The sequence below is a fragment of the Athene noctua genome, chromosome 5 (genome assembly GCF_965140245.1).
Source record: "Athene noctua chromosome 5, bAthNoc1.hap1.1, whole genome shotgun sequence".
Lineage (NCBI taxonomy): Eukaryota > Metazoa > Chordata > Aves > Strigiformes > Strigidae > Athene > Athene noctua.
The window spans coordinates 2,107,704-2,131,906 of record NC_134041.1 but is presented as its reverse complement, the minus strand read 5'-3'; the positions used below and the strand labels follow the sequence as shown (position 1 = coordinate 2,131,906).

General features: G+C 45.4%; 2 protein-coding genes across 4 annotated transcripts in view; one reads left to right on the top strand and one right to left on the bottom strand.

The window, feature by feature from the left end:
• Positions 1-6,486, bottom strand: part of DNAI4 (dynein axonemal intermediate chain 4) — a 24,830-nt gene extending 18,344 nt beyond the window's left edge. The window contains 6 exon segments of the mRNA XM_074906013.1: positions 618-757; positions 2,183-2,339; positions 2,557-2,666; positions 4,710-4,900; positions 5,768-5,924; positions 6,386-6,486. Coding sequence (XP_074762114.1) covers positions 618-757; positions 2,183-2,339; positions 2,557-2,666; positions 4,710-4,900; positions 5,768-5,924; positions 6,386-6,417 — 787 coding nt within the window. The 5' untranslated portion in view covers positions 6,418-6,486.
• A 659-nt stretch (positions 6,487-7,145) lies between these two features.
• Positions 7,146-24,203, top strand: part of MIER1 (MIER1 transcriptional regulator) — a 41,184-nt gene continuing 24,126 nt past the window's right edge. The window contains exons 1-2 of one of the 3 annotated variants that reach the window (XM_074906016.1): positions 7,146-7,266; positions 7,381-7,479. Coding sequence is in view for 1 of the 3 variants with exons in the window: in XM_074906014.1 (XP_074762115.1) it covers positions 7,929-7,937 (9 nt within the window). In the remaining 2 variants the exon portion in view is untranslated. Of the gene's footprint in view, positions 7,267-7,380; positions 7,480-7,822; positions 7,938-24,203 lie in introns of those variants that run through there. The other 2 variants (XM_074906015.1, XM_074906014.1) reach the window with 2 other exon arrangements.

Sequence of the window (24,203 nt, the reverse complement as noted above, 5' to 3'; positions counted from 1 at the left end):
CTCCTCTGTAATTTTCTTAGAGCACTGAGGTTGAACATTTTGTAAAATTGCATCTGTCTTGTGAGACTGCCAAGATTTTCTGCTTTCCCCAAGATTTTAAATCTTGTAACAGAGGTTTTCTTCTTTGCATTGTGGCAACTAGAAATAGAAACCGGTGTCACCGCAAAGTTAAGGGGAAAAAAGGGAAGTGTGTCTTTTCATATTTCAAGAGTGTAGCTGCGTATTAAGTGAAGTTCTACCTCCTGAGAAGCAGCTCTGCTGTCAGAGACACAGCAGCTCTCAGCTACGTCATGACTATTTTATTGCAATGGATACAGCACACCAGTACCAATGTTCAAGTTTTAGGAGGGGCAGAAGAGGCCACTGCAAATCACACTAGTCTGAAATGAAAGTTGAGGAAACATCTTCTCCTGCTTAGAGATGGAGGAAAGAAAAAAACCTTTTCCTCAGTATCTGGCCTGTGTGTGGGGAGTGTTCTGAGGTCCCACGATCCAGCTGTATGCTAGTTTTCCCAAATACATATTTAATAAATAAACTAAATGCAATAATAAACCCAACTGCCAAGGGTACAGTGCAGTAAATGAGAGCCTTTCCTACACGGTACTCAGAAAGTTTACCTTTATCTTCCATGATGATTTTGTCACATTGCACTTCCTTGTTCTTTACGGCTCCGTTAATGGTTTGCATCATTTTTTCTACAAAGCGATCATTGCCAGGTCTATTTTTGCAAATGTCAACATAAATCCTATTCCGCTCCCTCGGGGGGAAAAACAAAAGTGTACACTGACTTTCTGAAAAACACTTGCATTCAACTTCTCAGTGTTATTTAACCTCAAGTTGAACAGGAGACCATACTTACTCCATGCCGTAAATTTACTCTTCAGGGGTTTTTTGGATTGTTAGATTTTATTTCAGTCTATGTGTCATCTTTCAGCAGCTATTTCTGACCTTAGGATGCTGTTCTAAACCAGAAATGGCCTGTAGGGCAGGAAAAATCCCTACTCCAATGACCTTTGCACTTTGGTGGAACTCAGAGTTCAGCCATACGTAGCTCTCATCACTTGGGAGTGAATCCAAGCGACAAAAATTAAACTAGTACATTTCTGTTTTGTCCAGCCCTCAGGTTCTGTAGGAATGGACAGCAGGAATTGTGAAATGTTTTCTATGATTTTGGTTTCACTGTTCTAACAGCAGACCTAGATATGTTCTGTGCTCAGGAAGCATTCCTCTTCCCATACAGTTGGCAATATGTGCTGCGTACACCAGCTAAGTCTCATTCAGAGGATGCTCTTCCTCTTCCTTCTCCCCAAAAATCACAGCAGTGTGATTCACAGACGGGGGGGGCTGGAGTCGTACCGTGAACTTTATGTGTATACTAGCAGGAAAAACTCCCTTAACTAAGTTGTCTGACTTGCCAACCGCACTATGCTGCATCTCAGGCTTTGGGGCTTACGTCTCCAAAAGCTGTGTGACAAGTGTCTCAGTCTGACATTCATCAAGGAGAGAACTTTGCTGCACTCTGTCCCACTCAGCTCCTGGGAGAAAGCCAAAAAACTGGGTGTTCTGGGTTAACTCCCTACCAAAGTTCATGGTAGTCCAGGGAGGAGAATCTGAACTGGAAACACTAGATGCCACTGAGGGGAGATGCAGTATTTTAACAGGCAAGGTCACTTGCGGTGGGGTGAGGTTTCTGCTAGCTAGAAGCACTGTGAAGAGCTTCAGAGGAAGCCAAGGCCTGCCTAGTGTGCTTATATCTCTGTCATTAATAAATGATTAGCTGTAAAGAAGCTACACGCAAGAGTCAGTGCAGAGGTTTGCAATTTCTTAGTGTTTCCATTAAAATTAAATTGTGTAATTCATGTATACCACACTTCATCTTTTCTTTCCCCCATCCTCTGTGTGTTCTCTTGTCACCATCCCCTGCTCTTGCTAATCTTTCTTAATGGATCAGTGAAAGAGGGGGTGAGTTTGATCAACAAGATGGGGGTTGTAAGGAATTCAGGCTGTCTTGTCAAAAGAGAGACTCAAGCCCAATACAGCTTTAAACAAAGGTGAAATGACCAACTGTAGCAGTCAGAACGCTGAACCTGCACATGAGCAGCCTGCTCAGGACTTTGTAATCAGCAGAAACTGGGTGTGCTGAGCATACTACAGGCACGTACGCAACAACCAGCATACATACTGAACTCTTCCAGCATCTTCTGATTCCACGGACACCACAGCAGGTGGCACAGCCAATATCCAGATAGTTTCCGTCTCTGTGAGGTAAATATCGATTCTCTTCCCTAAGTCTTCTCTTGTCAGTTCTTCTTTTATTTCTTTTCGCCTCACCTGCACGTCTGAAAAATTAGATGGGGTTAACAAGCGAAACCTTTTCTGCTCTAAATTTAAAAGCAGTCAAATCAAAAGTATTTTATATCTAAAAGCCAAAACTTGTGAGGCACTGGGTCGCTTTGAAGCGTGGGGCATCTCGCAGGCACGTGCTGCGGTGTCTCACAAATCACAGTGCTCCAAAGACCAGTTTAAATCTATAATTATACAGCGTATGTTCTTTACCAGATAAGCTAACAGTTGTGTCTTGTCGAGAGCCAGGTTCTACTATTTCGTCTAGTATGGACTCCGTTGTTGATGCGTTTGATACAGAAGTACTGCTGCTTCCATACATCCTTCAGTAACAAAGAAATAAGCAGAAATAGTGTGTGAGAGTCCAGATGTCAGTCAGCAAAGCACTACAAAAATAGCAGCGCTGTTATCAGGATCAGCCACAGAAGACTGGAAGAGCACATACAGGGATGCTCGCGTCGTGAAAGAACTCACAGAAGGCTTAGGAAGGAAAATAATGAAATGGTTTAAAAAAGATTTAAAGAGGAAGAATTCCTCTGACAGCATATCCTGAGGCATTAAATAGCTGATGGAAAAGAAGCTGTTGAGCTTTCAGATTTTCTTAGCATATAATAAGGGGAGGCGTTGGTTACCTACTGTGCGATAACACATACCCAGAGACAGGGCTGCTCTCAACCAGATCCTTTGGTGCTTTGCATGCGCTGAAATGTCTTTGAAACGCACAAGAAACTCGGTTGAAGGGATTAGCTTGTTAACAAAAAATAGGTAATGTTCATAGAGGGGATAGCTGTGGTAACTAGAAGTAAAAACTTAGGTACTGTTGGGAGGTTTGCAAGCAGATTTTTCGCTTCCTCAAAAGCTAAGTGTGAACAATTAGACAAAAGGCATGGGAAAAAGACAATTTTTAAGGTTCGTATTTAAAACTAATTGATTTCATTTTGTCTTTTAAACGAAGAGGGCTTGTTTCCAGAAAGGATGTGTTTATTTTTCAGGTGATACTTTGTATTTTTTAGGCATTTTTTTGTGTATATTTGCTCCTGGTTAATATCCCTACCTCTGAGATGATCCTTTTTAATAGCCAGCCTAGGAAACATGACAGAAAGCTAGTTCTTAAAGAGCAATCTATTCTCCTCAGAAATCACAACGGCATTAACTTTGCCAGCAAAAACGGTAAATAATGCTTTTCTTTAACTCGCATTTTTTGCCAGTGCTGACTTTACTAGTCCCCTTGACTAAACAAATAGCATCTCCTCTCCATACAATTTGGATGTGTACACACCACCGGATAAAGCAATGTGGTTCATTATTTTTCATTTGAAACACAAATAGTTATTTACTTTCTTTTCCATGACTTAATTGAATTTGTCAGCCTGAACATAAAATGGCTCGAGTTCATTGACTTTGTTTATTCCCTCTGTACTGAAGGTTTGTAAATGAAAGCCAGTAAGTTGTGAAAGATGTAATTCAGCAATTTTAACTCAGAAGCTTTTGTAGAAGAACATTTTGTGAAATGGATGCACATATGCACACAGAGGTAACTTGCTTAAATTAGTTTAAAAGAGAGGATTCTTACTATGTTAACAATATTTTGATATTTGAACTGAAAGAGTCAAGTTTTTAAAGAGGGTTGTCTGTATTGAATAAATATCATTAAAACTGACAAAATACTTTAAAAGAAACATGGAACTCTCTGCTGAAACCAATCCTTTTGTTTCCAGAGCATTTTTCCATACCCTCAACTAAGCAGGTACTGATAGATTCCAGTTTTTGAAAAAAAAAAAAACATGCTTGGGGAAGGCAGAGAGCATCTGAAATAGCTAAAGGGAGTATCTTACCGAGGTGCAGATGCCCCTTCGCCGCTGTACAGCCTTGCTCAGACAACCAGAACACAACTCCTCTACCTTTAAGGCAGCGTAGTGTCACACAGGTGTGTTCCATCATAACTTTTATGCAGGCCCAACCATTACAAAACCTGCCGTTTGGGTGTCTGCCTTGCTGAGCTGTGAGGTATTCGTCACCATCCCTAAAAATGGGCCATTCTGGTATGTTTTATTAAAAAAATGTGGTTTAGGAAGGAGAATTGGAATAAAATGGGAAATACCACAGAAGTGCGCGTTGCAGTCTGCTTTCACCTGTATGTATTGGCATGGCACAGTCATGAGCACTGACAAATTCCATTCATTCTATTTGTTACCATTCCTCAAAATTTAAAGGAAATTTATTTCCTTTTCTTGTATTTTGGCAACACAGTATCATTATTAACCCTGCACAGTTATTCCAGCTCCCAACCTCTGAAGAGCCAGATGTGTGGCCGTTGCAGGGTAGGAACTCCGTGAGAGTGTTTAAGAGACAGCGTATTGACTCACCTTGAGAGCAAACCTAAACCAGCATTCACTCCTGATGTCTGATGCGTGGAAAAAGAAGAGAGAAAACCAGATCCTGTGGCCCCGAAGTAAGAGCTTGATGCCAAGAGTTTGCCCTGCCTGGGTACAGCTGCAGTGGGATCTGAATGGAAGAGCGGACGGGGCGTCACGTCCTTTCCCTCATTGTCAAAAACCTGAAGAAATATTTAAATTATGGTAATAGTTTTACTGTGTTCCCAAAACAAGCGACGGTGATGACACTTGAAACGTTTTATCTCATCTGGAACAAAAAGAAGACTCTGATCCAGGCAGGAATGTGGCAGAACAGATAAATATAACCCCTCTCTGCAGATGATGCCTAATATACCCCAGGAGAGGGGTGAGGGGGGTTGCATTCCCACCTTCCCTTCGGGGCTCAGCCCTGAGAGCACTGTCACCTTTGCCTGGGATTTCTCTGGAACTGTCTGTGTAGGAATGGCTACAAAATACCTGCAAAAACTGTGTTTGTCTCACTGTCAGAGCCACTTCTCCTTCATGGTCAACCCTGTTGTCTTTTCTGGCTTTTTCACTCTATAATCAGTACCGAGAGTGGCTTATGGACTGTAACTATTCCTGTCAAATTAACAGTACAGCAAAAGCAATTACAGAAATAATTAAACGGTTTTTTATTATACTGCTCAAAATATTTTATTGTAAGAAGATATTCAGTAAGGTCCTTGACTCTCAGATTATGTTACGGGAATCTTCTGGTTTTTTAGGTAAAGACACAGTGGTGCTACAGTCAATATATCTCAGATCTGAAAGCACGTAGTTCTCAAATTAGGAGGAGAGCTGTCAGTCTAATTCTTTAAATTATTATTATTCTTGCAGATTGTTTTTGGACACTAATCATCTCCCTTTCAGAATGGATTAAGCTCTTGGGTCATTCTCTTTCTCCACAGCTCTTCAACCTCAGACGTGCCTTTTCTTTCCTCCTCCCTCTCCCACTTCCTTTCTGTCAACAAACATCCGCAACAACTCACGTTTCAGAGTTTTTAGTAACAGCGTAAATGGCTTCTCACCTGCACGCCATGCGTGTTACCCACGAGAGACCCCCTGGCTTTGCCATCAGAAGTCACAGACTGGCTTCTGCAACTCGCTGCTCTGTTAGCGTGGACACTGCTGAGGATGCTCGCTCGTCTTTGGCCGCCTGAACTCGCTTCTGATCCTCGCCTTACCCTGAAATCAGTCAGGTTTCAGTCAACAGAACGCAAACAATCAAATACAAACCCTAAATTACTTATCGCTTAACTTCATGAATGGTTTAAATTTAAGCCGTTCGTTGAAACCACGGTTTAAATTTAAACCATTCAGGTTGATAATCCTGAAATACTCCTCTAATTCTTTGCAAAAATCTCCGTTCAGTTTCAGCGGCGATAAGGAGGAGCGAGGCAGACAGGGGTGGGGGCAGTGCCCGCTCTAAAATAAAACCCCAAAAGGCATTTTACTGATTTTTGCGGGGGCTAAGCTTACAAACGGGAACTAATAAAAGGGCAAGAGGCACAGCCGGCATCTGCCTGCGGGGCCGGCTACACTGCCCCGGCTGCCCCCTCAGGCCGGACACCGGCCCGCGCCTCCCCCCGCCCCGGCCCGCCGCGTCCGGAGCCGCCGGAGGCCGCCCCGCCCCGCCGGTCGCTCACAGGGTAGGCCGCCGCCCGCCGGGGCCCTGCATGGCGACGAGGCGCGGCCGGGGGATGAAGCGCGTCGCGCGGTAACCATGGCAGCGCCCCCTCCCCACACCTTGCCAAGACGCGGCGCGGGGATTGGCTGCCAAGGACGGCGCCGCCCATAGGCCGCGCTGCGGCGCGCGGGCCGCGCTCCCCCCCCCCCCCCCCCCCGAGCCTGAGGAGGGAGCGAGCGGCCGCGGCCTCCCCGTCCCCGGGCCCCTCTCCGTGCCTTGCCTTGCCGCCTCGCCTCGCCCCTCCGCCGCCTCCCGCCCAGCCCGGGGCTCCTCCCCCGCCGTCAGGGCCGCGGCAGCCCCCGCTCCCCCTTTGTCACCGAAGCACAAAGGTCCTCGGCGGCCCGGGGAGGCGGCAGCTCCCTCCGCCCCGCCGTAAAGCTCGGTCCCGGTGGCGGGGATCGGGGCAGGTCCGGGCTTTTGGCGGGAGGTTTAGGGGGTTTTGGATTCCCCCCTCCCTCCCCCCTCGTTTTCTCGAGTCAGCAAAGTTGCCTGCGTGGGCGCTTTCCTTTCAGCATCGCCCCACGGGGACCATTTTTTGAGGATTTAAAATGCATTTTTGGGGGAAAAGCTGGTGGTGGAGAAGCGCAGCTCGTGACTGTCAATGATCTGTGCCCCTCTCGAAGGGGGAAGAGCAGCAGCGGGCAGCCCCCGGCCCCAGGCCAGAGGGGCACTGAAGCAGGGGCGAAAAGCAGACGCAGGCTTTCCCAGAGTATTTAAAAATACCGTAACGTCCTCATTTTTAAGAGCGAGTGTAACGCCAGACGAGGGGAGCTGTCCCCTTTACCTGCAGGACTGTGCGTGTCCTTGTGCCAGCCCTGGGACAGAACCGAGCTGGGGCAGGTGAGACAGCGGGGACGGTTTTAGGGAAAAGAAGGCCAAATCACGACCGGACGTCTTGGTTTGGTGGTTGGTTTGGGGTGTTTTTACATATTATTTTTTTCCCCCTTTACGTAGGACCAACTTAGCGTTGTGGGTATTCCCTCAGCCCCGAGCAGGAGCGAGCCCAGAGCTGCCCCCCGAGGACATCACCCCACGCCTGGGCGGCTTCACCGCGTGAGTACGGCTGCCGGGGCGGGAGGGAACGGCACCGACACCGGCGGCCGGCGCGGGGCAGCTGACGTGAAGCCCGAAACTGCCGAGGAGTAAATGGCGGCGGGGCCCGGGGGGGGGGGAGCGGAGCGCGGGCCCTGCCGTCTCCCGCTCCGGGAGGGGGCGTGGCCTGCGCCTTGAGTGACAGCCGGGGCGGGCGGCGCCCAGCGGGCTTCCCGCGCGCCGCGGGGAGGGCGGCGGCGCTTGTGCGCGGTGACGTAGTGCGTGGCGTGACCCCGCCCCCCTCCCGCCGCTCCCCGGCCCCGCCGCCGCCGCGCAGACCGCGACCCGCCGCCGCCGCTTCCTCCTCCGCCGCGGCGGCGATGTGACCCCTCCCCGGTCCCGTCCCCCCTCCCCCCTTCCCCCCCCACCTCCTCCCCGCCGCCGCCCGCCGTCCCGCCCGCGCAGCGAACATGGCGGAGGTGAGAGCGCGGCGGCGGGGCGGGGGCCTGCCCGGGAACTTGTTGCGCGGGGCCGCGGCCGGGCGGAACGTCCCGCAAGTTAGTTGGGGGTCCGGGGAGGCCGCGGCGGGACCCGGGGCACCGCGCAGACCCGGCGCGCCCCCCGACCCCGCTCCCCTCCGGGACGGGGAGCCTCGCCCCGGGGGGGGGGCCGGGCCCGCCTCGGCGGCGGCGGGGCGCGGGCGGGCGGGTCGGGGGAGCTGGAAGCGGCGGCTGCCGTCCGAGGGAGGCACCGGAGGGGTGCTCGCCGTCGGGCAGGGGTGTGCGCCTCGTCCCGCGGGCCGGGGAGCCGAGGGTCCTACCGGCAGCATCGGCGGGGGGGGGATGCTTGAGTGGAGCCCGCGGCTCGGCGGCGGACGGGGCCCTGAGGAGCGAGGGCTGGGGAGCGGGGCCTGAGCCTGCCCTGGGACGGGGCTCGTCTTTGCGGGGTGTGGGGGGGAAAGTGGGGTAACCTTACCTGCTGTGGCGTGGGGGAGTGGAATCCCTGCGGGTGGAGAGGGATGCGCTTCTTGCCAGCTCCTGCTGTCTTGTCTCTGTCCCGACCTGAAAGAATCGCTTCTGCCGGGCTTTGATCGGGGAGCACCATTGCTCGGGGGCAGAACGTATATTTATTTTCTTTAAATATCTTTTCGTAGTCGTTAGGACAAAGAGGAATCGCCTTTCTAGATAGAAGGGCCGCCCATCCCGTCTCCTGGGAGGGGGAGACCTTTCTCCTGAAAAAGGGGAGAAGGACTCTTCAGGGGAGTTGCAGGAAATGGGAGAAGGCTTACTGACCTCTTTTCTTCTGTGGGAGGCAGAGAGAGAGATGTGTCTGATTATTGAGGTGTGGATTTGTCCATCCCGGTAGGATCTGGATGAGCAGTAATTCTGCTTCTTAGGAGGCAAGTTAGGACAGATGATTAGATATTAAGTTTTCTTCAAATCATCCTAAGATTCCAATCTTAAAGTAATTTGCTGCCTGAACAGTGTTGACAAATGAATTGGAAACACTTAATTGAAAGGTATGCTATTAAAAAAAAAAATAATTCTCTTCTGTGGGACAGACGTTTCTTCCAGCTGGACTGGGGGGGAGTTGGAGGTATCAGGATTAGAATATTTTCCAGATCGAATTTCTACCCTTGAAATTTCAGAATATGTGTGAATTTTTGCTTAAATTTATTTTATCTTTCCCTCCCAAATGAAAACTCTAACGAAGCAGATGTGGGTATGAAATGGTACTCATCTAATCTTAGAAGTCTGACTGTCTGTGGTTTTCTGTATCTTGAGGGGCAGAGGATCACAGGTCTAATCTCTGGGTAATTTCTTGGCCAAAAAAAATGTGGCTATTGAACTCCTGTCATCTGTAAAGTCGGAAAGACATATCGGGGCCGGTCCTGATCTAGGCATTGCAGTAGTCAGGATCTTTGTCTCAAGTTTCACCCGTTGCTTGTATGTTTTGTTAATTAAACACAGCATTATTGTGAAATATTCGTGCTAGCTCTCTTCTGGTGGGAGCTGAAGTTCGCCATATTGCTAAAGAGCCACAGGCAGTACACTGAATTACTTCCTATTCTGGGTTGTCACGTACTTATATTGATGTTACAGCAGTGACAGCATTGAGAGTTGTAGGGGATTCGTGCTGCAGAGAGCAATAAAAAGTCAGTGGGTTATGGAGGTCAGGCGGGTTTTGTTTTTCACTTTATGGATGTTGTTCCAATGGGTAAGACTTTTATTACATGTTGGTCTTGATACTTTACTAAGAAAAGAAGAGGGTGGGTTTTATTCCCCTCAGCGTTTTGCTTTTTTGAAGAAAAGCTAATATGACTTCTTTGTCCTATTTTGGCTTCTTTAGTTCAGGTTAAGGGGCAGGAGCAGCATAAAGGGGCTGTGGAAGCTTTGATCCACCTGTGGGATGAGTTCAATAGCTCAGGGCTGATAGCAGCGGTGTAGGCTTGGCTGACATCAGTTCACAGCCGTGGAATTGTGCAGACAACTGTTTGCATGGCTGCACTGCCTTCTGGATGGGGAAACAATCGGAATTTAAAAAAAAAAAAAAAAAATCCTTAGCGATTTAAGCAAGGACCAATGTCCTGAATATGGTTCCTAGCGCAATTTAGGAAATACATAGGGGATGGGATGGGAAGTCTCCTTAGCACAGCGTTGCCATCAAAGCTCTGGTGTCAACCATCTGCCTTGGGGAGCTGAAGGCCACTGCTGCTCCGTGGTGGTGTGCTGGAGGAGGGGGGTGTTGGGAACGTGATGCACTGCATAATGCTCCCTTGAGAGAAGGAGAGGGAAGACTGGTAATTCAGGCAGCCCGAGGACTTGCTTGGCACCGTAAACGAGGGGCCTGCGACCAGCCTGGCTCTGGAAATGTGGGTGGAGAATTAGAGGCCCAAGAGCAGCCTTGCCCTCTTCCCCATCCCTCCCCAGGGCTGGCTGTTCTGAAGGAACGCGCAGGAACTCATCTTTCTGTCGGAGAGAGCCTAAAATGTTGTGTTCTAGAGAATCAGCCAGGCTTTAAGGCTGGAGATACAAACCTCAAAAAAGAAACAATATAAATATGAAACTTTTAGAATTTGACAGGAAGGCTCTTCAGACAAGAACTCTGAGCCTGGTTACTAAGTAAATGAGTCCAGAAAGTGAAACGAAATTACCAAAAAATTCTGTTTCACTTTTGTAGAAGCTTACCAGTTTGAACATAGGACAGACAAAAAAAAAAAAAAGGATTTTGAATATATATTAAACTGGTTTTAGATTTGAGATTAATAACCTGTGTTAGGGTTTCATTTTACTTTGAAGCATGCTCGCATGGTTTCTTTGAGTCTTAATATTCCAACTCCTTAGAAGATTGTTCTAGTCATAAATCGGAAAGAAAACGTCTCTAACTGAAGATGAGCTCAAGCTTTGTGAATATTACCATATCATGCATTAAGCTGCTTATTTAGTCTTTGTGGTGGAATGAATGCTGATACATATTTTTTCCAAATACGAGTATTTTAATGCTTATTGAGAAGAAAATATTTTTGACTGCAAAGCTTGATTAGCAGTTGAAAGAGAATGTTTTTTTGTTTATTCAGCCATTATAATGTTTGAATAAAATGTAAGTGAGAATGAGATCTCTTCATTCCAAAAACTTGAAGAGCTGGGGGTCAGGCTTTTGTGTTGAAAAGATAGGCAGTTAAATACCTAGTGTAATTTCCAGAAGTGCCGAGTTCCAGCCGTTACTTTATTTTGTTCCATGATAGGATGCACCAGTCAGGCTGCAATAGGCTCTTGCCAGGATACTAAACAGGCAAAACTAATGGGAAAATTCTGAGGTGTTTTTTCGGGTGGCTTAATTTATTATTTTTTTTCCTAACTCACTGAAGAATAAGAGCAGTACTAGGGCTGCTGCATGGGCAAGAGGGTGGTCAGAGGTGGGGTGGGAGAGGAAGGGACATAGTATCCCTGATTTTGATTGGCACAGCTTGGTTTAAATTTCAAGCTGATTTTAATTCTGAGTTGAGGGGAGATGGACGAGGGCTGAGGTGGTCTAACAGCTCCTGGCTGCCTGAAAGGGGAGATCCTGCTCCTTCTGCTGCTTTAGCCTCGATGCTCCCTGAACGTGTGGGGCTTACTTCAGCTCGCTGGCTTAGGAAGAAGCAAAAAGCTTCCCGCAGAATAACCGGTTGTATCAGCTGGTGGAAAGATCCACCGGAGACTAGTGCTGATGTAAGGGATGGCGTGGGGCTCCGCGGGAGGGTGGCGTATCCCTCCTTCCAAAAATGTCAAGCTGTGAGATTGCCTCAGCTCCTCCTCGTGCAGTGTCCTCGTCTGGTGCAGCTCCGACTGTTGACTTGCTGAAAAACACAGTCCTGTTTCTCCCAACTCTTGAGCAGGGGCTTGACCACCTTCATGCCAGCTCCTAGTGTTTCTTGCCCCTCAGTGAGATTATTCAGCTTCATGACCTGCTGGAATAAGAACTTTAAGTTTTTCCTTTTGCAGAGGAATTTCTGTGGAATTAAAAATGCAAGTTAGCATCCTAAGGGGTCGGAGAACTGTGGGAAGAAGCAGGAGCACGCGTGTCTTGGAGAGGAGCAGGACCGCTCCTGTTCTGGTGTCAGTGGACTCAGCCTGGTCTCTTTGAGTGCATTTTAATGTTGTTTGGATTTCTGAAAGTTTAGAAGATCAGTTTATTGGCATTGTGTGGCTGTGCTTTAATAAGTCATCTTTAAATTCGTAATGTCTGGTAAAATTTCCCTTTTTTCTGAATGTTACGCTTCTTTCAGTTGAAGAGTATTAAACTTTGTGAACGTAATTGAATTTTAGTTTTCATATCCAGCTTGAAACAACTTCAGGACATAATGTTTAAGAAATACATGATCCAATAACCATTCCTAATAACCTTTTTTATGTTCTTAATCTTTGCATTTTTATTAAGCAATGCTATTATTTTATTACACATTTATGCATATTATTTTAGCCTTCCCTGTAGGAAGCAGTAGTAAAGTTAACACGATCACAAAGGTGATTGCAAATTGAGATGTTTTAACAGTCAGGGAAGACAGAGCTTTTGAGTAATGCCTGGATAAAAAATAAGGTCAAAATAGATTAAATCAAGGTTTTCTGCTGACTGATCTAAATCATGATTAAAATTGGTGATTCACATCAGTCCATCCTGTTGAGCACTTTTTTTTTTTCCTCTTTTGATCTCAGCTTTAACTAATTGTCTTTTTTTTTTTTTTTCCTTTGTTTCATTTTGGAGCAGTTTTTGTTGAATACGTCACAGAGGTATCTGTGAACGTAACGTAGGTCTGGGAATTCGGTTTTCTCACTTCTTGGAGAGTGGTTGGTTATTGTCACTGTATTCCCTCAGTTTTTCTGACAAACTATTGAAGGGAAAACAGCAGCACTTAGCATTCTGCATTTCTAATTTTGGAAAAGAAATGGGTTTTTTCTGTCGTAATGGAAGAGTTTTGTGGACTTTTGTGCGTGTGATCAAATATTGATGTTTGGGGACTTACTGCTTGGCACTTAAGAGTTCTTTCTAATACAGTGGCAGCATTTAGGTAGACAGTGGAATTGTTGAGAAGTTCAGGGATTTTTGTTTTTTTTTCCTGGCCAGATGCCCCAGTCTGTATTAATATTTCACTGCTAATCTGTTCACATCACAAATTGTGCGCAAGAATGTTTTCTTGTGGTGCTTGGCATGTGACTGTGTCTGGTTTCATTTGAAATCCTACAGTGGGATATGATCGCTTCATAGATTTCCGGGTTTTTCTTAGCAAGAAATTTTAGAATATTACAAAAAGTTGAGGCTGTACTCCGTAATGGAAATGAACAGTAAATAGTTAGAAAATGTCCAGCTGAAAGTGTGTGCTTCAGATCAAACAGAGATGGTATTAACTCTTGGGGTTGTACTCCTCAAAAATGGAAGTTCTAATGAGCGTAATGGCCTGTCAGCCAGTTCCCCTTTGGCTGCAGCTTCCTCCATCTCGCAGCCTTTCTCAGGTAGCCTGACAGCATCAGCGCTCATCTGGGGTTTCTCATGACTCAGTCCTTTAGGTAAATCACCTCACATTGGTTCTTGAGCAGGGATGACTGCCCTGGGATACAACTGGTGGCTCCTGATTCCAGCCGTCTGCTCTGCTTGAAGGAGAATCAGAATCAGTTCCACTTTATTGTAAATATGTTAAGTTAGTGTCTGAGTTCAGCAGATGATTCAGCAGCAGCATGGTCATGAGTCGTAGGACATAAGCTGCTTTTACCACCCCGAAGTGTGCTATGTCCTCTTTTGATTTGGAACCCTGAAAAATAGCTACATCTGCTCCTCAGTGCTTCTTGCAGAGGTCTGTGCTCCCCTTGGGTGTGCGTGTTCAGGCTGGCAGGGTAGGTAATCCCTCTAGTTCAGACATCTGAGGGGTGACCAGAAGCTGCCCTGACAGTCTTACGTCATTGTCAGCTGTCTGTCCTGCCCTGTGGTCCTCCCCCAGTTTCAGGGTGCTAGTTCCTCTTGCTGGAGGCTGCTACTCCTACAGCAAGCGTGGCCAAAAGGAAGGCACGACAGCGTCACTCTTTGGAAGCCTGTAAGTCCGTACAGATTCGCTTTGGGTGGACCTTGGCTTTGCTGCTCCTGCTGTGGCATGATAACCTCTGACAGAAGCGTGGAGCAGACAGCAGGCTGGAAAATCACCCCGGGGAGAGTCATCACCTGACATCCTTCAGCCTTCTGTGTTCCCCTGAACCACTGCCTTTTAAAACAAAACAAAACAAAACAAAAAACCAAACAAAAAGTAGCAGCTGCTACTTTAGTTAGATATGAAATACCTTTATATTTAAGAATTTTCGCTGGTATTTACAATATGGAAGATGTCCCCAGGTGATACGGTGACCTCACTGGCAAAACTGACTTCAAAGAGCTACTTAAGAAGGGCTGCAGTTTGCTTCCCCTCAGGTGAGCCACTGCAGATTTTGGGAGCTGTGTTGCAAACCAAATGCCTGAAAGTTCCACATGAACAGTATCCCTTGTGAAATACTGTGTATCATCTGCTTCCCTTTCCAGTCTTTTCCTCGCCAAGAGATTTAGGTAGATGAAGACAGGCTGAGTCAGCTGCATTAAAACCCAACCTCTGGTTTTTGGCAATTAGGCACTCTGAAACAGATCAGGCAGCTTCTTCAGAAAAACTGAGCCTGCATTTTAGTTTTCTTTTTTTAAACTACATAGTAATAAACAGAATTAAACCTTACCCAATATTTTTCTGAGATGAAGCAGGTGGAGAGAGGGAAGCGAGCAAATAAGTCATTTTTCAGGGCTACCTGCCAAATCTCAAACCTCAAGGTTTATGAGATAATTTGGGGTGGAAGGGACCTCAGGAGGTCTCTGGTCCAGCCTACTGCCCACAGCAGGGTCTGCTCCGAGGTCTGTCCAGCTTGCTCAGGGCTGTCTCCAGTCTAGTCTTGACTGAGGATTCTCAAGGAAAGAGACTGGGCAACCTGTTCTAATGCTTGGCTGTCCCCATGGGGGAAAAAGGTGTCTTTATAAACTCTCCAGTGGAATCTAGGAAAGGAATGGCCATGTCAGGGGACCTTTGTGAAGGTGGTAGTTTCAAGGCGAGACCTGTGAGTTGAAATATTGCACTTGATCTTTGTGTTCTGGAAGTGCAGGAATTTTCTCATTTAGCAACCAAACTAAAAAAAGTAAAAATCCACGTATATAAAGGCTTCCATTTCATGCACAGAAGGGCTTGAATGTCATTAGTTTTGGCTCTAGAAGTGTTCATGTGTAAAACTATTAAATGAGGGCCAGCAGTATTTATTTTTTTCCTTGCTTCAGTATGTTGCTGGTTTCTTCCCAGGGTAAAAACGAGGCAAACCCGTCTCTGACACATAGGTTATTTTGATATACAACACGGGGGAGAGGGACAGGCTGGAACTGTAAGTCTTCCGGTAAAATACCTGCTTATCAGAAGGTACATGCATGTGCCCTCTTGAGTAAAGGATGTTCTTCACCATTTTAACTAGTTCTTTTACCATCATTTAGCTTAGCTCGCTGGAGAGTTTATTAAATGGCTGCCACAGCTGCTTCTGAAGACTTCAGCAGTTCAGGCATGGGTCTTAAACACTTTTGTTTAGCTGATGAGCTCCTGTTCTCAGTTTGGACTGCAGGATTAGTGTCTAAACCATATGTATTCAGAACTTCAGTTCTCATGAAGTCTTTTAATATTATGCATGTAACTGTATATCTGCATTTTGGGAATAAATGTGAGTTCTTGTGAACAGAATGCATATTCTTGCAGATCAGTAATTTACTTTTAGTCTTTGTGAAATGTAGCTTTAGTGATGTTGAAGCCACATACATGTATACTTGTGGGCAGAAGGTACATGTAGTTATCACTGCTCATGCTTCATTCTTTCTGGTGTTATATAATAGGTGACGCCGCTGCATTTTAAGGTTTGGTTGCCAGTTAATATTAAAGTTTCCGGTGCCCCAAATGGGTCTGAAACAAGCCACTGTAACCCAGAAGTTAGCTTTGGTATTTTCCTGTAGCAGAGTTCAAAAGACCTGAGCATCTACTTGATTAATTTGTCAGGCTTATTGCTATCAATCTAGACAAAATTTAATTTTCGTTTTTAACTGTTTTATGTAACACTTAAAGAGCTGTTAAAGATAACTGAGTAAATTTGAACAGGATGTGTATTTGTCATTGTCTCGTAGAGACTGCAGATACTGCTAGTTTTAAGATGTTTCATTATTAATTGCTTATATTAGACAGCATGATGTTAGCAAATACAACAGTAGATTTGTGGGTAGAAGTGACAGGACACTCTTTAGTGTCCCATCAGTTCTGTTCAGGTGTTTCCTTGCAGGCTGTAGGAGAAATGTAAAGAGAGAAAACTCAGTGCATTGCTTCCACAGCTTTCACGTTTTGGAATATCCCATCCCAGTCCAAGCATCTCTGAAACATCGGAATAAGACACGGAAATCTCCTGCCAGCATGCAGAAGTGGGCATGGCCAGGAAGCATACCTCTGCTTCTGAATTAGTGGGTTCAAAAATAACTAATGTCTCCAGAAGGCTGTTTGCATTAAATAAACCCGACATGATGCCAATTCAGTTTGTTTTATCATTTAACTTCTATCGCAGATTGTAGTAACACAGACATCCCAAAGTCCAGCGAGTTTTTGTCGTCAGAGTAACACTGTAGATCACTGTGCCTGATATGTTTCTGCTAGGTTCATCACTGGACAGTCCAAAGGTGTCTGAAAGAGACTGGCCAGCTTCTTCAGTTCCATTTATTCCATATCCATACACCAGAGAATGTATTGGGAATGATCTTTTGGCTCCGTTGTTGCTGCAAGTGTCACGAACCTTCTGAAAACACCTACTCTGCAAGCACCTACTCTGCATGTCTTTCTCAAGACTCCTAAAAATACACATGGGCTGAAACCAATGATGGATTCTTTTAGTGCCACCCAAGCCCAATATTTTGCTGCCTAGTGCCTTTCCTTTTTCTCTTTACTGTGAGGTTTGTATTCTTCATATCTCAGAACTGGTATTTCCTTTGGAGCATTAACAAGTGTGCTCGACGGTGTATGCATACAGCAGGACTCCCTTGGTCACTTCATTTTTTCCTTGTTGTCCATGAGTTAGGAGTTCATGCATGATTTTTCATTCCTTTTCAACAACAAATGTTCACTGTTATCTTTTCTGATGGTGCTATGTGTAGAAGAATTTGAGTGTGTCAGCCCGTATATTTGTAAGTATCCTATAGTTCTTCTCTACTGGGCCTTGGATACCATTATCTTTTTATAGGTAGTAGCTCTTTGTTCCCATGAGTGCCCTTGAGGCAAAAAAGTGCTTTGTACTTCTCTGAATTGCTGCAGCTGAAAATGAAAAGCCACTGAAGTACGGGGGTATCCTTTTTCACAGGAGTTCCTGTTGTATTGACGTACCATAGCTTAGGATTTAAGATCTGATGATACTGTGGTAGCCATATGATCTTTAACTACTGCCAGAAAATTTTCATAGGCAAATGCCCTCAAAGCCATCTGTTCTACCCTGTCCAGAATCACGATCACTTGGAAGCAAGGAAATAGGACTGAATATTCAAGCATTGCAGTAATTGTCTTGAAACAACTCTTCCATCGTAGGATGATCTTTCACCTTATGTGTAATACTAACAGCTTGTCACTGAAAGGGTTACTCCTGATCCCCTGCCACACACCCTTCTCCATGTGCCTGGCTTCAAACTCATGCTCTAGATCACTTGCAGCAGCGTCTGGCGGTTGCAGAGGCCCAAGATGATGTACTTTGGCTCACTGAGAGGGTGGCAAACTAGTGTTAGTTTTCTCTGAGATTGGTTTGCTGAACCAGCACATGCTGCAGCTTCCCGATTGCTGGACCTGGCCCAAGTGGCAGAAGCACACGAAGTGGTGGGAAGAGGTCAGGCTACTACTTTTGGCAGCAGCTGGCCATTAATATAGATGAGATGTAATGTGACTCTGCATCTAGCTACAAATAGAAGGCAGAAAATGATTGACAGTGCATCACTTAGACTAGAAACATATGAAACGCAGAGATGATAATCCACAAACTAGGAAAGAGTAGGTAGATATGGTAGGCAAAGCTTAAAAGAAAGGAGTAGAGACCCAGAGGCTCTTCTAGAAGCTGCCTGTGAAGTCTGTGGCAAAGGATGAGCTAGAGCCTCTCAGGGGATGTATGCATTCTCTGAGGAGGACTGAAATGGACCTTTTTTGTAGATTTTCTGGTTTCAGGGGTTGTAATTTTTCCCTCCCATAGACTAGGATTGTACTGGCTGTATATTTTGGAGTTGTGTAAAAGTCATGAGGGTCATTCTGAACTCAAGAGGCATGGCAGTATTTTAGCAGTGCTTTTGAAGCTGTGAAGGAGACGATTGTTTTAGCAGTATTTCAGCCTGTAGGGAAGGCCATTTGCTTACTTGAGCTGTCATGCCTTCTCCATACTATTTCAGAATACTGAAAGCTGAACTTTGCTTCTTAAAGTGACTTTTGAAGTCTTTAAAGTATTTTCTTGACTTTTGTGAGATCTTTTTGTGCCCCACTGTAGGTTTGTGTCCGCTCTCAACAGGAAGACGCTTCATTGTGGTAGGCTCCGCTGCAATGTGTGTTGGAGCATTTAGTTACAGAATTGTTGAAGTTGGAAAGGACACATTGAGATAATCAAGAGCAACCCATTGCTCAGAGCTGGGTCACCTAGAGCAGGTTGCCACTCTGGGTTTATGTACCTCCAACACGGACACCACAACCTCTTGGGGCAACGTGTTCCCATGTCTCATCACTCTTACAGTGGAAAAAAGCTTTTCCTTATGTTTAAATGTATTCCAGTTTGTGCACAGTGGCTCTTGTCGCTGGGTGCCATTGAGAAGAGACTGGTTCAGTCTTCTGTACGCCCTTCCCTCAGGTATTTATGCACGTGGATCCAGACCCTCCTGAGCCACCTCTTCTCCAGGCTGAACAGCACAGGCTGTCACAGCCTCTCCTCCCACATCAGATGATGCAGGCCCTCAGTAGTCACCTTTGTGGCCCCTTGCTGGAGTTGCTTCATTCTGACCCTGTCTCTCTTGAAATGGGGGAGCAGCTCTGCTCAGCCCTGGGGAGACACATCTGGGGCTGGGCTCTCCCCCAGGACAAGACTGTCAGGGACAGACTAGAGCGAGTCCAGCAAAGGCCACCAAGGTGCTTGAGGGTCTGGAGGACCAGAGATGTGAGGAAGGGCTGGAAGAGCTGCTCCACCTGGAGAGGGGAGAGCTTGGGGGGGTCTGATGTATGAGCGGGGTTGGGGTAAACATGAGGGAACCAGACTCCTCTCGGTGGTGCCCAGGAACAGGACAGGAGGCCATGGGCTCACCTTGAATATCAGGGAATTCCTGTTAAAATAAAAAATGTTTTTTTATGTTGAAGTGTGATCAGAAGCTAGATCAGGTTGTCCAGGGAGGTTGGAGAGTCTCCATCCTTGGGGGTGTATAAACCCTGACTGGCTGAGATTCTGAGCAGCCTATTACAGGCACCTGTACTGGGAGGTGACTCCCCCCCAGGTGAAGGACTTTGCCTTTCTCTGGTGAACTTCATGAGGTTCTTGCTGGCCTGTTTCTGTGGCCTGTTGAGATCCCTCTGACTGGCAGTGCGCTCATCTGCTGTGTACACTGCTGCTCCCCGTGTGTTGGCTGCAGACATGCTGAGAGCGTGCTCTGTCCTGTTGTCCACATCCGTAACGAAGATGTTGGGCAGTCTCAAGCCGTGGGCTCTGCCCCCTGTCACTGACCTCCAGCTGGACTTTGCCACTTGTCACAACCTTCTGAGCTGGGCTCTCCAGCCACTTTTCCATCCACACCCCTGGTTGTCCAGGCTTGCTTCATCAGTTTGTCTGGGAGATGGCATGGAAAGCCAAGGAGCAAGGAGCATCCCCTGCTCTCCCTTCATCTACCATGCCAGTCTTTTCATCAAGGAAGGCTCTCGGGCATAATTTCCCTTCTGTAAATCCACGCTGGCTGTTCCCATCACCTCCTTGTCCTCCTTTGTGTTTGCTCCATCACCGGCCCAGGGATGGGGGTGAGGCTGTCTAGCCAGTAGTTCTCTGGATCCTTGTCCTTGAAGATGGGAAGGATGCCTTTTCCATCCTGAAACTTGTAAAAGGTGGCAGAAACTTCAAGTGGGACCGAAACAGCAGTATATATTTATATATAAATCACATAAAAATCTATGCACATGCACACATAAAACCTTGCAAGCTATATTGAAGCCAAAGGCTGCTGCCAGGCTCCAGGGCAGAGCTGAGAGCAGACCCTGTTCTGCTTACTGAAGATTTCAAGGAAACTTGCTCTTCCAAATTGAGGTGGGGAGTTGGTTGTTCTCCTTTACACAAGGCTCACAGACCAAGGGGTCTCCTACGGATCTTTGTGGCTGTTGACAAATCCTTAACAGTGGCTGAAAGCAAAGCTGTGCTTTTGGGGTTGTTTTTTTTTTTTTTCCTATGAGGGCAGAACTGCTGCTGTTACACCATGCTAGATTGTGTTTGCTTGAGCTCACAGTAAAGTGATTGCTACCTTTCCCTCAGAAGCCCTACCCTGTCTGGGGGTGCTGTAAAGACAGCAGTCTCAGCTATTTTTGCTTTTCCACAAGTGCTCTTGTGCTTTGAGCCACAGTTATTTTTCTGGACGCGAGCATAATTATACCATGAACCTCTTCTCACTCACCACCCTGATTTCTTCAGTTGTGGAGGCACAGCTCCCTGACGTTCCTGTTATTCCTGGTTTATATGCCCTTTTTTTCCTTTCCTCTTTCCACCTTTCCCCAGAACTTTTCCTTCCTGGGCTGAGGTAAAGCAGATGAATCAGCAAGGGGAGACTCTGGCTGCCCCACATGAGGATTACCACTGCAAAGCCAAACTAGCACTACTGATCTGGAAATGCGTTTATAGATCAGTTTGTTTCCCAACTGAGAGGCCCCTTGAAATGCCTCTGTTACATCAAAAAATAACCGTGGAGGCAGGGAGTGGTTATTTAGCCTTCACAATGGTGTTAATACTAGGTTAGAGAGAAACTGGCCATAAGTGCAGGTTGTATCTTGTAAAGAGGGTTGGGTTTTTTGTCAGCAGGAGTGTTAGCCGGTATAAAAGCCTTCTGGTAACGATGTGTTTTAATGGTTGGGCAGAAAGAACCATTTTAAGATGGCATTTGCAGAATTTATTGTTTACTAAGTAACATGTTTTATCCCTCAGAACAGATTATCTTCAGGGCTTTCTAGGACGTTAAATCCAGCTCTCTGCTCCTAGGAGGGCCAGAGTCATTTCTGGAATGATCTTTCATCATAAGCCACGAGAATACTTTTTCTCTTCTTAGCTTTACCAGCCCTGGTTCTGCTTTCCTCTTTCCATCTCAGAGCAACTCGGTATTCAAGTCACTTGATTTTTGGTTTGATTTGCAGTCTGTGCTGGAGTGGTGAGTCATTGTTTGGATGCAGAGTGTACCGATACAGCTCCTCTGTTAAAAGGGGACCCTGGGATTCCAGGGACCCTCGTGCCAGGCCGGGTCTCCCCAGGTTGTCTCCTGGGCTCCGTTGAGGCTGGGTGTATTCATGAGGGACTTCATACCCCAGCTGTGGTGTAGGGAGGATGGGAAAGCTGCACCTTGGCTTCTTCAGAGCCCGCACAGCAGCGTCTGCGTGCTGCCCTGGGGAATCGCTAGCCACTGCTCTTCTGCTTCTGGTGGGTTGTTGCAGTTAATACGGGCAGATAATTCGGTTTCTTGCTGTGACCTCTTCGGGTGATAAAGGTTCCTCTTGCTGCTGGTTCTGCCTCTAACCTCCATTTGCAGTGCTCCTTTATGACAGAATTATTAAGGAAGACTTAGCCTTTATTTTAAAACTTTCCAAGATTCCTGGTGATGCTTGTCTTTCTCTTATTTTTTTCCTTGCACTGCGCATGCAGTATTATCTGCCTTCTTGCCAGTATTACCTGCCAGAAATAAACAGTTGGAGTTGGTTTGATTTCCCACCCGTGATTGCTGCAATGAATATGCTAAGACTTCGTTAATTTGCACTCGTAACTGTGTATTACGTATTCTGAATTACCCAGTTTTTCAAGTTTATCAGACAAACCAAACATACCAAACAGAGATCAGTCATGGCTGGCTGATTTTGCTATTCAACTTAGTTCGGTATAGTCTAATAATACTGTACACTGGATTTTGTTAATATAATCTTTGCAAAGATTTTTAAACTGAAGTCATTGGCGAATCTTCCTATGGCATTGTGCAACATTTTCCAAAAATATTTGTAGTGCTTACCCACTTAACATGAGTTTCGGTCTACTTAATTGTGCTGATATGATTTCTCCTGGCTTTTTTGTGCAGTATTGCCTTTTAAAGCTAATACTGCCTACAAAGCTATTTCTTGCAAGTCAGCAGTGATACTGCACATAAACTGAACACGTATTTGGATGTTAGTAAGTGTGGGGAAAATAGGCTGTAGTGTCTCCACCTGAAGACAGTGTATATATTCTGTATGTGCCATAGACTGTACAGTGTTAGGAGAGCAGAACTTCTTGTCTGTTGTATCTTCTATCCACCCTTCGTGCGAATATTCGAGATGTGTTTTTACCTCTGTATACTGCTTCCTGCTTGACACGGGCAAATGTATGTTGAGTTTTTCATTCATACATTATAGACTTGTAAAATGTAGGCAGATATGTAAGTGCATTTTGGTCGTGGATTCTTAAGAAGGTGTATTTCTTCTGACTTGGAAGAGCTGCCAATGGAAAAGAACTTTCTAGTTACACACAATTTTTTAAATTTTAGTTTTTACTTTGCTTCATAGCCAGGCCAGGTGTTTTGGGTGGAAGTGGCTTGTGGAAGTATCTGCTTGGCCTTACAAGTTGAAGTCAAAGAGAAGGAAAATGCTTGAGAAAATCTTGGAATAATAGTATTAGTTTTTACCTGAGTTTAAATTTATCAGTTTCTAACATAATATCTTCTTTTAATTCTTCATATAATTCTGGCTGTACAGATTTTGGAAGTGTAGTAGGAGTACAAACTAGATAAAGTATTATGCATACACACAAGTATCTATCGTGAATGTGCAAATTGAATTTTCCAAATTATTTCTTGGCCAAATGCCCTCAGTTTTTTCATGAAGGCAGCATTGTATATTATGTAATATAACAATATCCGTGATACCAAACAACATCACAGTTTCCAGAAGGTGGCAGGGAAAGGGGTCCTGCAGCTCTCTGAAGGAAAAAAGTCAGTTTTCCTAACTGAAAAAACCACTTCATTAGGTCTGTTCCCAAAAATAGTTGAAAGATTTGCTTGAATTTTCAAAACAAATGAGGTTTGCGTGTCTGACATGCAAATTTCATCCCAGGAGGTTGAAGATTGGCCGAGTTACAAGCAAAGGAAAGCAGAATTTTATGAAAGAAGATGTTTGTTCTGATTATAAATGTAAGGTTACCAAATGTGGCAGGCCAAAGGATATCTCTGTTACATAAAGATTGTTGTGGAAGTCTGTCTTTTTTTTTTTTTCCATATTTCAAAAAAATAGATTTGTTTTGTAGTCTGTGGTCATATTAATTTGTGTTATGAATGTACTTGGGAAGAAAGTCTGGCTTGCGAAGTAATTTTTTTTTTTTTCTCACAGCTGGATTAGATAATAAGATTAAATTGCTTTTTCCTTTTGTTCTGTGAGGAACTCTAACTGTGATTTGTGATTACCTTTTAAAAGTGTGTGCCTTAATTTAAATAGAACAGGGAATTTGTGTATTGCATAGCATGCAGTTTCAAATAAGAATAATTTCTCTTAAACTGCTTCCACTGCCAATGTAATCTGGCAGATACCTTGGTTGTGCAAAAGGGGATTTAATACACAGAGCTAGATCGGAGCTGGTTCTGTTAAAAACTAACCTATCTCTACTGTTAGTTTCCAGTTTTGGATTGGCATAAAGGAAGAATTGGAAATGAGCAGATAGAGATGGAGAGAAAGTAGCATTACTCCATCTGGCAAGAGCACCGATTTGCGCCATACTAAGCTGATTGTGGAATTGTAATGCTATTTTCAGAATGAATTGTTTTGCTTTTTTTATACTTTCATCAACTCAATTATTGCATCACAAAATAGGCAGTTTTTCCAATTATTCTTGCTGAGATAGTGCAGCAATATTGATGCATAGAGGAGAAAATGAATGCTGTTTATCTTAAATTGCTTCCGCATGGTTTTGGTGCTTTATTTGTAAATA